The sequence below is a fragment of the Clytia hemisphaerica genome, unplaced genomic scaffold (assembly GCF_902728285.1).
Source record: "Clytia hemisphaerica strain Z4C2 unplaced genomic scaffold, Clytia hemisphaerica genome assembly, whole genome shotgun sequence".
Lineage (NCBI taxonomy): Eukaryota > Metazoa > Cnidaria > Hydrozoa > Leptothecata > Clytiidae > Clytia > Clytia hemisphaerica.
The window spans coordinates 272,216-284,980 of NW_027104342.1; the positions used below are offsets into that span (position 1 = coordinate 272,216).

General features: G+C 35.9%; 2 protein-coding genes across 2 annotated transcripts; one reads left to right on the plus strand and one right to left on the minus strand.

Annotated features, from left to right (window-relative positions):
- Positions 1–1,191: 1,191 nt before the first annotated feature.
- LOC136818021 (centrosomal protein of 83 kDa-like) lies at positions 1,192–12,683 on the minus strand. Its single transcript, XM_067074387.1, has 23 exons — positions 12,457–12,683; positions 12,209–12,349; positions 12,039–12,110; positions 11,837–11,938; positions 11,671–11,721; positions 9,778–9,882; positions 9,537–9,620; positions 9,165–9,224; positions 9,011–9,082; positions 8,870–8,925; positions 8,711–8,767; positions 8,403–8,532; positions 8,083–8,166; positions 7,556–7,666; positions 7,079–7,156; positions 4,914–4,975; positions 4,383–4,462; positions 4,031–4,094; positions 3,820–3,931; positions 2,708–2,808; positions 2,541–2,589; positions 1,966–2,085; positions 1,192–1,652 (listed from the first exon to the last, which is right to left on the minus strand). Exons 1-23 carry the CDS (start codon positions 12,622–12,624, stop codon positions 1,560–1,562), a joined length of 2,052 nt encoding a protein of 683 aa, XP_066930488.1. The 5' UTR covers positions 12,625–12,683; the 3' UTR covers positions 1,192–1,559.
- On the plus strand, positions 6,012–7,072 carry LOC136818022 (uncharacterized). The gene has a single exon (XM_067074390.1). It carries the CDS (start codon positions 6,077–6,079, stop codon positions 7,064–7,066), a length of 990 nt encoding a protein of 329 aa, XP_066930491.1. The 5' UTR covers positions 6,012–6,076; the 3' UTR covers positions 7,067–7,072.
- Positions 12,684–12,765: the final 82 nt, after the last annotated feature.

The window sequence follows — 12,765 nt, forward strand, 5'->3', positions numbered from 1 at the left end:
AAATATGTTATTTTGAATCCGTTTCAAACCAGCAAAAACATGCTCATTTTTAAGTATAACCATCATTCTTTCAAAATAAACAAAAATCGTTTAATTCTGATAAATCTACAAGTCAGAATCTTCATTTTAATGAAAACCTCCGTTTTGGGGGCCGTCTCCGTTTCGGGGGCCATATACTGTAATCATTAATCAATTCAAAGTGCTAGTGATTTAAAAAGGAGGTCTTCCGTTTGTTTCAATTTTTCGAAATTTTCGTGAAGCAGGTTTTTTAAAAGTGAGAGAGGGGTTTTCTATCTAAAAGTTGAGACAAGGGGTGTTCTGTCAGTAATCAAACGACTAAATTTATCTGTTTCAAAGTATCCATTTGTGCAAAAAATCAGTGCTCTTGAGTAAAATGGTATCAAAGAAATAAAATTTGTCCTGAGTAGACTAAATGGTAGATTCCGTGTCAAACTGTCCCTAAAATATTTAATACCGCTTATCGGCGATCCAAAAAATATCTGCAATCTGATTGGTTAAAAAGAGTACAATATATCTTGTATTTTACATGTAAAAATATAAATTGACGAAAAGATGTTGTTGCATTGTAGCGGTAGCAGCAATCTAACGTCAATTTGCTACAAAAGTGCCCTGCGCTTTTTTCCAACACAAAAAGTGCATTTTTTGGGTCACCGATAAACCAGTTATCAGACATTTGCTCGTACAATATGGAAATATTTTACTCGTTCCGTATTTTCCGTATATTTTCCTCGCCTAAAGGCTCGGAAAATATTGTACGGAAAAATATCGGAACTCGTAAAATATTTCTCATATTGTACTCGCAACTGTCCGATAACTATTACTTATCTTAAATGGGTTGTTATATCCAAAAACCCTCCGAAACCCTTTTAGTACACAATGTCTGAGATTTTACTACCGACACTCCTGTTTTTTACTGAACGGTATTGACTTTTTGGCAGAACTTTAAAAAAAAGTTGGACATTTTTCCGGAAAAGGGGTGCAAGTTTCCTGTTACCATCAGCGAGACCAGAGTTATGTAACTCGAAAAATCAAGGTTTACTTAAAAAATCGAGTTAAAATTAACTCAGAAAATTAAGGTGCACCTTAAAAAACCAAGTTATGACGTCATAACTCGGGTTTTCCAGGCCTCCAAGTATAAAAACACTCAATGAAAAAATAGTAAAACAAGAATTTTCGTTTTCAATTAATCAGTAATTTATTACTTTTGAAGTTAAATACGCTATGATGACATGCTAATTTATATGAACAATTATAAAAACTTGTCTAAAGGTGATACTACTAAAAATGTTTAAAATTAACTTGCTATTTACAATGACTTGTATTCTAATTTCACAAAGAATGAAACAAATACAAACAAAATTAACTTAAATTCGGGAGGTTCAATCTGGCGAAAAATATAACTTTTTTCACGGGAAAAAACTTGAGATTGTCTCAGCTTTGATCTCTCTTAAGAAAATTGTAGTTTTTACAGATTGAAGAAACGCCTCAAATTTTTGAGAAACCTGATTTAAAAGAGGAAATTTCTTTCACGAGCATTCTCATCCATCATTCGGAGATTCGTTTTCGTCTTGGAAATCAGTGATGGGAGAAATTGTGGAACGAGGTGGAAGCGGAGCCCCTCCTCCGCCGAACTGAAAATAGAGCGGAATATTTTATTTAGTTATTTGATTGATTGACGCCGCGACCGAGAGTACGAGACTATTCAAGAAATCTCAATTTAATGCAAATTTGCTTTGAGAAAATATATTCAAAAAAATTTAAAATAAAATCGTTTTATTAATATTGTTTTCGGGTAGAAGGTCATTATTATCACCATTCTCTAATTGCAATTTTCTGGCCCAAAAAAAAAGTTAGACAAAGTTAATAACATGAAAAAACTTTTGAAATGTTTAATCAAATGAAACTTGTTTGGATCAGCTTCAAAATTGGAAAGAAAACCTTTACCTCATTGGGGGGAAATTTGAAGGAGCTGGTATGTTTGTTTGGCGATCCTTCCAAACCACCCATGACGTTGAAGTTGGAGGTGTTCAAAACATGACCAAATTGTTGCTGGCGATGTCGAAACTAAAAAGGAAAATGTTTAGGATTGATTAATCTCATAAAAGATCATCTGTTCTGAGCATACCACGCTCTGCTCTAAAGGGGTATTGCGAATGTGACAATCTGACATGGTTGTTCAGCTAAAACATTCAAAGACCGCGCTGCCTTTTGCTTGAAAACGAAACCGAAAGCAACTGTCTAATGTTTATATTCTTAATAGGCGAGTGTTTGATGTTAGTCAAACCGTGTTACCGTGCTTAAAAGCTCATTTTATATTTGTCCCAAATCTGGAATCTGGATGAAAAAAATCAAGGCGATGCGCCAATCTGGGCAGATTTTCTTACGGAGCCATGGCCTTTACAGTGAATACAGGCCATGCACGGAGTATCAGAATCTGCTCGGAGATTAAGGGAAAACCGAGAAACAAATAAAGATTGTGCATATTTCGAGCAAATTGTAAACACAGACAAGCGGTTTACTTTTTGCATTTTCCGACGCATTCTTTCTTGCTCCAGAGACAAATTTTTCCTAAAAAAAAAAGATAAGAGGGACAATGTAAAAAATATGCGTAGTTTTTTTTTGTCGATCTAGTGTTAAATCTAAGCCAAGGTGATCTGTTATTTTAGGTACCAAAACTCAACTTTACCTGAGAGCTTGTTTTTCAAGTTCATGTTGATCTTCTTTAGACTGAAGAATTTGTAATTGCTCTTTCGATGTTTGTAGCTCCGTCTTCAGACGTTTGATTTTCTACCATCATGAAAGGAAGGAATAATATCATAAATATCGCAAGATTTCAACCTCGATCATCAGTTATTTTTAATCCCACTAAGGCACACGTATCTCTATCCCAACACGCGATTTTTTTATCACCCTGTGTCGGTGTCGGTACAGGCAGAGGCACACGAGGCACCTAGTACTCAAGGTTCAGATCGCCACTACAGGGTGAGTAGATGGCTATGGTAAATCTCAACAGTAAAGAAAACTTCACCTAGTACTCAAGGTTCAGATCGCCACTACAGGGTGAGTAGATGGCTATGGTAAATCTCAACAGTAAAGAAAACTTCACCTAGTACTCAAGGTTCAGATCGCCACTACAGGGTGAGTAGATGGCTATGGTAAATCTCAACAGTAAAGAAAACTTCACCTAGTACTCAAGGTTCAGATCGCCACTACAGGGTGAGTAGATGGCTATGGTAAATCTCAACAGTAAAGAAAACTTCACCTAGTACTCAAGGTTCAGATCGCCACTACAGGGGTGAGTAGATGGCTATGGTAAATCTCAACAGTAAAGAAAACTTCACCTAGTACTCAAGGTTCAGATCGCCACTACAGGGTGAGTAGATGGCTATGGTAAATCTCAACAGTAAAGAAAACTTCACCTAGTACTCAAGGTTCAGATCGCCACTACAGGGTGAGTAGATGGCTATGGTAAAATCTCAACAGTAAAGAAAACTTCACCTAGTACTCAAGGTTCAGATCGCCACTACAGGGTGAGTAGATGGCTATGGTAAATCTCAACAGTAAAGAAAACCTCACCTAGTACTCAAGGTTCAGATCGCCACTACAGGGTGAGTAGATGGCTATGGTAAATCTCAACAGTAAAGAAAACTTCACCTAGTACTCAAGGTTCAGATCGCCACTACAGGGTGAGTAGATGGCTAAGGGAAATCTTAGACATTAAAACATGGCACTTCTTAGTACCATCATGTCATAGCTTTTCTAACATTCGAATTTAGTTTGAAGTGAGTAAAAAAATACCTTTTTACAAGTAGCAGTGAGTTTTTCATATTTCTTCTTGAGGTCTTTGTGTTCGTTTTGAATGTTTTTGAGGAGGTCGTGATGCTTGTCTTTGTCTTCCTCGTGTCGTTTGCTGAAAGTGCAGAAATACGAAATCACACATTGTCAGGGAAAAAATGAAAAAGTAAATTCAATGTAGATGTTCTCAAGCCATTGGGGGGGGGGGGCTTACCAGACGTCTTGGGTGTGTTTCTGATGCGTTTCGCGCTCCATTCGAATATCGTTTTGTTGCGTTTCTGAAAGGAAAGTCAAATGATCGAATGTTCGAATTTTGTTTTTCCTGCCCTAACTACCTCTCTGTCGAAGCGTCATCAGGAAATTTGAATCAAAATATGGCCAATCATTACATTTCGAAGGCCTCTAAATTTGGTATTCTATAATTCGGAGCTTCTGAAATTCGAAAAAAATAATAAAACAACCTCCAATTCGAAGGAAAGTTTTTGGTGCCTTAAAATTCGAATAGAAGAGAGTCACTTATATTTTTTTTAAATATGAGAGTGTAACGAAATGAATAAGAAACCCACCTAATTCTCTCTTTAATAATTCGATATTGTGGATGTATTTTTCCACATTGTTCTTCAAGTCGTGTTCTGATGAAATCGTGCTGAACCAGAAAAAAAACATTCCAATAAATTCGTACACTTCAGTGAAATATGTAGATTAACAATATACTTTAACTGGGTTGATTCCCAGGAGATTTAATTTCGCGTTTTCACAAGTTTTTGCATTTTTTGCGAAAATAAGACTTTGCGATGGCGTTGACGGAAATCCTGTTTTGAAGGTTATTTCGAATGATTTTTGACAAATCCACAAAATAAATCGACGCGGTATTTTTCAAATCGCTAATTCGAGAAAAAAAACCTAAACTTTTTGCGATTTCTTTGCCTCGCGAAATTAAATCTGATGAAAATTAATCCAATTAAATTAGTATATCTGATGATCGCATGAGGCGTGAAACTGTGTGGTGAAAAATAATATCTGATAAACAAAGATTTAGACACAGATTGACAATTTGGTGTCGCTCAGCTTGGTGATTTGGAAGGAAGTCTGGTTACCTTTCATGATCTTGAAGTAGTTTTTGGTATCGTGATTTCACGTCGCTCAGTTTCTCATTCTCCTGCAAAAGTGTAAACAATTTTTTTTCAAAAGATGGAATTTCATTTCCCAAGAAAGTTCTCCAGAAGAGAAAGCAGGGGGTAACTAATACCGTAAGTTGGTCTAATCTCGACATCCGTCTTCTAATTTCGACACCCTTCTTTAGAGATAGGAATAATATGAAAGTTGGAATTGGTCATTGAAAAAGGATTTATCCTCTCTTACCTCTAAGCAAAGAAAAATAGTTTCGACCTTTCTATTATTTTCAGCTCTAGAAAAGGGTGTCGAATTTAGACGAGGGATGTCGACATTAGACCAAGTTACGGTATTCATCCTAAGGGTTCAATGCTTTCTAATTAATTCAATAATATCATTATCGCATGGCTGGAACCCCCCCCCCTGGCCTGAGGGGGGGCCATAAGGTCGAGCAGTAATTGGTACCTGATTTTAGCCTGTTTCTAGGGGGGACTAACCATGTTAGGGGTCACCTAATTTTTTTTCAGATGGACCTGGGGGCTAGATAAAGTCTAGTAATAAAGTCTAGTAAACATTCCGGAAATGGGAAACTTTCATCTTGTCATTTGAAATTCTCAAAAATTTCTGCTCGCTTCGCTCGCAACCAAATTTTTAAATCATGTTCATTCTGAGATTTGTCATTCTGTTGTATTCATCAATCTGGCCATTCAAATGACCGTTAAGGAAAAACTAAAAACCTTCCTATTGGATAAAATGTATTACGTATTTTGCTAAAATTTCTGGAAAATTGTCATTGGCTTAGGGGTCACCTAAAATATTTGGCAACCAGGGGTTACCTAAATCTTAGGGGTCACCTGAATTCTTAGGGGGCACCTAAAACCTGATGCCAAGCCATGTATCGTGTAAGCATCTTATATTAATAAATTAAATCACTAGAGAATAACATGAAACACATTAACATAAAGGACACAGTCATCTTTTATCACCGATCATTATCTATCACTATGGCAACGCTCACAATTTGTCAAAAAGTTTGAGGAGGATTGAATTACAAGGACATTATTTAATTGTCGCTGTGTGAGAGTTTGTTGTTGAGCGTGTTGGATAGATAAAAAGGTTATAACTGATAATAATAATAATAATAGTAATGGCGAGCAACTTTGATAACAAACAGAAAACTTTAGCGATCTGTTCATGTGCAGTAGTAGTGTTGTACTTTTTGTATGCATGGGAAGGCCACAATTATATTTTCAAAAGAAGCATCATTCCAACGAAAACACACGACAACAAAATAACGAACAGAAACGAACAAAACAGTAGCTTGGAGTGGTTGGATCGAAATTCTTCCACAACTCATCGAAACTATGGAGATGGTACATGCAAGAATTTGGTGGCCAGGAAAATCTTTCTTCGTTTGTTGAGAAAATGGAAAGAAATAGCGGAAGAGCATAAAGTGCGATATTTTCTAGATGCAGGAACTTTGTTAGGAGCGTGGAGGGACGAGGAGTTTGTGCCATATGATGGTGATGTAGACCTGGCTGTCCACGTGGATGACCTGGTGACGTTAAGAAAGCTCCCCATCCTCGTCCAATCACGTGCTTTGAAATCCACAAGACACGATGAAGGATTTTATTTGTATTTCACACCGGACTGGAATCTTCCCTACTTTAAAAGGAAGCGTTATAATTGCAAAGGGAAAAACGTGACGCGATATATGGATGAATGTTCGTTCACCGATCCCATGGCCAGACTCATCCATCGTGATCGCCATATCGATCTCTACCCTTTCCAAGATCACGATGCTGGCACTTTCAAATATCTTCCCGCTCGTGAGCAGAAAATCTACCAAAAGAAAGACTTTTTTCCACTTGTCAAATGTCAACTCGCTGATGTGGTGTTCACTTGCCCGAGGAACCCTTTGAGTTTATTGAAACAATTATATGGAACAAATTTGTCACCGCAATATGTTTGTCACCAGGGAGGCTGGGGAGGAGGAGGAAGGGGAGGGAAACACAAAAAGAAAAGCAATAGTAAATTACTTAAAATTGTTTTATTTATCGATTTAGGCATAATTTTGTTACTTGCTGTAATTATATATTTCATTCGAAGGATGAGAAAAGAAAGGGTTGCAGTATGAAGAAGACGTTACCTGAGAAATAGTTTTATTCTTTTGACGTTCTTGTGTCAACATCAATTTCATGTTAGCCACATCGCGTTCGTATTTCTCCTAAAATATCGAAAAGTGAGGCTTGATCTTTCATTCAACAAAATCTTTATGATCTTTGTATATGATTGTAGAAAGTATGATAATCAAAATATCCGAGTTGAGAAAATTTTATTCCAAGTGAGCCGCCAAAACTTCGGTCATTTTTTGGCCACTCGAGGCCGAACAAATACCATGAAGTGCTTGTTATATTATGGGCTTTTTAGTAAAGACTTTTCTTTGAAAACATTCCAAAAAATTTTAAATGTCATATTTCTAAGCAATTGAAGAGAATTTGTTCGGCCAAAAGAGACGTCAAAAACTATCCGAAAAATTTGCGTAGATCGTCCGATATTGTGACTATCAGTTGAAGAAATGAGATGTTCATTTTTTATGAACACACCAGATGCACGACTTTTTTACCTTGTAGTCTTTTTCAGCTTTTAGATTCTCATCCATTTGTTCGAGCTGTGATTTATAACTTTGATGAAGATTGATCTGTTGTTGTTCTAGACTGCTGATCTGAGATTCCAACTGAAACAAAAAGAAACAAGAACGGCTCTTTTTTTCAATTCTTAATCCGAAAAGGCTACGAAGCAAGGGGGAGGTGAAATTTTTTTTTCACGATACCCCTTGAATATATTAAATATTCAAAAGCCCCCAAAAAACCCCTTTTCATTTTATACCTATTAAAGTGGGATGGATAAACTTGTCCAAAGTCAGTCTTTTGTCCTCGGGAAAATTAAGAAATCATTCATCCATATCGAGCCATAGAAATTCCGAAATCTTCGCTTGGAAACTCAAAATAATGAGGAATGTAAATGCAAATAATGTAAATAAAATCTTTATATGTGTTAAACAACAGTGCTCTTTCTCCTCGAGATGATATTGAATCACATGACTTTCCGCAGAAGAACATGGCAATCAGACAAAGACGGGTTGAAGGTTACCTGTGATTTGACGGATTCAACTTTGTTCAGTTTGCTCCATTCTTCTTCTTTGATCGTTTGTACGCGTTTGATCGCATCGCGTTCCTGGAAAGAGGAGACTAAGAAATTTGACAAGGCCCCTTTTTAAACTTCATTTTTATAGTTGAGGCTTCACAACCATAACTCATATGTCTCCTTAACTAAAATAAGTCTCATGGTCAAAACTCCAAAACATGTACAGAGAAGTCGTCCATTAAAAATGTTTCCACTGTATTATACATTGAAACAGACAATAACAAATAATAAAAATTAGAGAAGTCATCTAGAAAACTATTCCTCACCTTTTCTTCGAGTTTGGTTTTTAAATCTTGGAGATTATTTTCTTGAACGGTGTACTTATTCTTCACCATGTTGACTTCCATGCGAAGTGTGTCTCGCTCTCGTTCCAAGTCCCCTCGGTCTTTCATCAAACTGTCATTAATAACAAGAAAAAAGTCACAAGCGGTCACAATTTAAGATTACGAAAAGATCTCAAGTTGAAAAAGTTACGTTTGGTTGACAGCCTTTAAATTCAAAGAACTACTTTCGAAGAAAGGGAAAATCTTTAAATACTCTCTAAAACAGTCACCTCCCATAAAAGTTTAATTACCTGACTTTGACAGCGTTCAGTTCCATCTTTTTGGAATGGGTGATTTCTTCTACTTGACTGAAAAGAAAAGGTGAATCGTAATTTGCATCTGCTTTAGTTAAAGCTGAAATTTTTTTTAGTCTATTCTCGCTGTACTGGTTAGTTAGGAAATATGTTTACCTTTTCAATTGGAGGTTTTCCCTTTCGGATTTTTGTAAATCATTACTCGTGTTGTCCTGAAATTCCAAAAAGGGAAAATCGTTATAAGGAATGCGAATAGTCGTTTTTGGTGAGACACGTGAGCGAGAAAAAAGGACTGACCTGCTCTCGTGTCAATTTCTCCACTTCTTTTTGCAGACGTTCGTATTGTAGTTTCGAGGTCTCCTTTTCCGTCTAAAAAGAAAAGATTCAAAGATATCAATAATTGTTGGATCGAATCTGAGGTTCCGAAGAAAGAATTAAGGGCTTTTCTCACCTCCAATGACTTACACCTGACGTTCAATTCTGATATTTGTCGTGCTTGAAGTCGATTTTGCTGAGATCAGAAAGATATGGAGGTATTACAAAAAGATTTAGGGTCCCAGGGACACGAAACCTATATACACAATATATAAAAGATATTGAATTTTGATAATAAGTTCTAAGGAGAGAAAATTTTTGTCTCCTAAACAAAACTTTATCAATCAATAAGCCAATTTTAATCAATAGCATTTTTTTTCGAGTAAAATACGAAGCTTTATCAACTTAATTTATCAAGTATAGAACAAAACTATTCCCAAAATAAAACAACTTAACCGAAAAATGAGATCAGCCTGACAAAGCAAGAGTTATCGTTAACATAACCAACCTGATCGATTTGTGAGTTGATCGTTTCTTTCTTTTCTCGCATCTCTTCGAGCTCTGCATGCAAGCCTTTAACGCGTAAAGTCAACTGAACGAAAAAGAAAGACATTCTCAGCTTTCGGTAAAGTTGATGTTAGGGACACATTCCAAGGAAGAAAACAAGATAAGGGATTTATACACAAAATACAAACGAGCACAACTAAAAACAAGGACAATTCTTAGGAAACTTGATGACGAGGGTGTACCTGTGCATTTTCTTTCTGCAAACTTCGTAAACGTTGCACGTCAGCTGGCTCCGCGTTCTCCAATTCTTCGCGTAACGAGGCGATCTCTTTGCGAAGTGTTTCTTTCTGAAAAGCGTAATTGGAAAAAAATGCTCGTAAGTATAACGAAAGAGTATTGTCACTTAAAAAACAACTCATGATGCTTCCAATCCCCTGTATGGATAGTTATAGGTACAGCCCACTGCTACTGAAAAAACAAGTGATACTTTTATGGACCTACCTGGTTATGCATTTAACACATATATAATTGATATCTACATAAGCGTGACCATTAAACAATCATTCAGAACACAAATAGTGACGATCTATTAAAATTAGTTGTTTGTTTCGTATAAAAACACGTCTAGAAACCAAAATTTCATGCTCTTGAAATATTCTTTCATTCAAGAGTTCGAGAGCAAAAAAACATATCTCATCAAAAAATTCAGTAATTTTAAGAACATTGATGTATGCTTATTAATAGTGATTCTTATAGATAAACATGCGTTTTTTGAGCCAACAAAATTTTTTTGCAAAAATCTGTTTGAACCATCTTTTACCTATGATGGTACCTTACTTTCCTGCAAAAAATCAGAAAAAATTAATGATCCAATTTTTCACAAAGTCCAAAAAACACATTTTTTAGCCGTTTTTTGGCCCAAATTTGCCCAAAAATTATTTTCCAAAAATCGGGCTCCGTCAAATTCGAGGGTTTATAGTTATGCATCTTTGTGCAAAAAATCGTAAAGAATGAAAGAGCTAATCTCGAGAAAAGCTAATACCTGAGTAATTGATAATGTGCTTATAATAAAATATCGAATTTGGCCAGTTTTTCTATAAAAACACGCCAAGCAACCAAAATTTCATGTCGAAACACACATATTCTTTAAAAGTAAGCCCTCCTGAGAAAAAAAAACATCTATCTCATAAAAAAATTGAATTATTTGACTAAGAACATTGATGTATGCTTATTAATAGTGATTCTTACAGATAAACATGCTTTTTTTGAGCCAACAAATTTTTTTTGCAAAAATCTGCTTAAGCCAATTTTTACCTACGATGGTACCCTACTTTCATGCAAAAAATCAGAAAAAATTAACGACCTAATTTTTCACAAAGTCCAAAAAACCCGTTTTTAGCCGTTTTTTGGCCCAAATTTGCCCCCAAAATTTTTTTTTGAAAATCGGGCTCCGTCACATTCGAGGGTTTATAGTTATGCATCTTTGTGCAAAAAATCGTAAAGAATGAAAGAGCCAATCTCGAGAAAAGCTAATACCTAAGTAATTGATAATTTGCTTATAATAAAATATCGAATTTGGCCAGTTTTTCTATAAAAACACGCCAAGCAACCAAAATTTCATGTCGAAACACACATATTCTTTAAAAGTAAGCCCTCCTGAGAAAAAAAAAACATCTATCTCATAAAAAAATTGAGTTATTTGACTAAGAACATTGATGTATGCTTATTAATAGTGATTCTTATAGATAAACATGCGTTTTTTGAGCCAACAAATTTTTTTTGCAAAAATCTGCTTAAGCCAATTTTTACCTACGATGGTACCCTACTTTCATGCAAAAAATCAGAAAAAATTAACGACCCAATTTTTCACAAAGTCCAAAAAACCCGTTTTTAGCCGTTTTTGGGCCCAAATTTGCCCCCCCAATTTTTTTTTGAAAATCGGGCTCCGTCACATTCGAGGGTTTATAGTTAAACATTCGAGGGTTTATAGTTATGCATCTTTGTGCAAAAAAATCAGAAAAAACTAACGAGCCAATCATGAGGAAAGCTAATAACTAACGAACGGACGAACGGACAAAGGTTAATTTATAGGACCTCCACCGGGGTAGGTCCAAAAACCGTGAAGTACGACTTACCTCCAGTTCAGCTTTGCCATTCAGTTCGTCAACAAATGTTTTCTTCTGTGTCTACAAAATTGAAATTGAAAAACGGATACGGATATTATAACAACATGTAAAATATGCATTTTGATGATGGAAGAAGTATTTGCAACAAATAATAGAAAAAAAATAACCCTCTTACCAATTCATGCTCATATTCCGACTTGAGAAAAGAATAATCGTATCGCAATCGATTGAATTCGTTCCGATATCGATCCACTTCTTGTTCTAATCCCTCCATTTTCTAAACGATCAAATCGATATCAGTGAAAGAAACAGAGACAATAAGACCGCGTAACATCCATTCTTCGGGAAAATGTGTGTCGATGAAAGAAAATATTTACCGTTTTGTAAGGTGTTTCAATCTCTTCAGCCATTTTGATCTTCATCACTTCCATCTTTTGAGGCGTCAAAACCTTCGAAAAAGAAAGAATTTTCATTCATAGTTCGAAAGGTTTTAGGAGAAAGATTAATCAATCATTTCAGGGGTGCGAAGCAAGCGTTGCATAGATACCTTCATCCTTAACTCTTCACATTCATCGATCTTTTGATCTCTCTCCTGTCTTGCTTGCGATACCAACTCTTGACATCTGTTTTGAACACACTTTATTTCATCACGAATCATATGCAACTCGTTTTCACGACGGCGTTTGTCCTGAAAGAAGGGGAAAACCCTATTGTTATGAAATTGAATATTTTAAGGTGGAATCTTGGTAGAAGATTTCTTCAAGTTGAAAACAAAATGTCGAAACGATATAATACCTCATCTGACTGTTCTTGTTCAGCCTTCAGCGTTTCATACATCGTTCGATATTTTTCGATGCGAATGCGTTGTTCTGCTGTCATCGTCTCCAGCTGGTTCAGGCGCTCCAACTTTTGGATGGTCTCCGCATGGCTGTATGCACTCCCTGCTACTGGAGGCGCCGCCATCTTGAGTTTGTGTTTTCTTTTTTTATCTATTTTCTAACATCTGGAAAAACAAGTGGAAATGTTTGTAAAAAGTTGCATTGGATTGAATACAAAATGGTTCTATTTCTACTAATTATACTACAACAAAATAACTTTGGTGGG

Coding starts and splice junctions, on each gene's coding strand:
- LOC136818022 (XM_067074390.1), top strand. CDS start 6,077: ATGGCGAGCAACTTTGATAACAAACAGAAAACTTTAGCGATCTGTTCA.
- LOC136818021 (XM_067074387.1), bottom strand. CDS start 12,624: ATGGCGGCGCCTCCAGTAGCAGGGAGTGCATACAGCCATGCGGAGACC. Junction 11,939..12,038: donor TTGAAACACCTTACAAAACG/GTAAATATTTTC, acceptor TTGATCGTTTAG/AAAATGGAGGGATTAGAACA. Junction 9,621..9,777: donor TGCAGAAAGAAAATGCACAG/GTACACCCTCGT, acceptor TTTTTCGTTCAG/TTGACTTTACGCGTTAAAGG.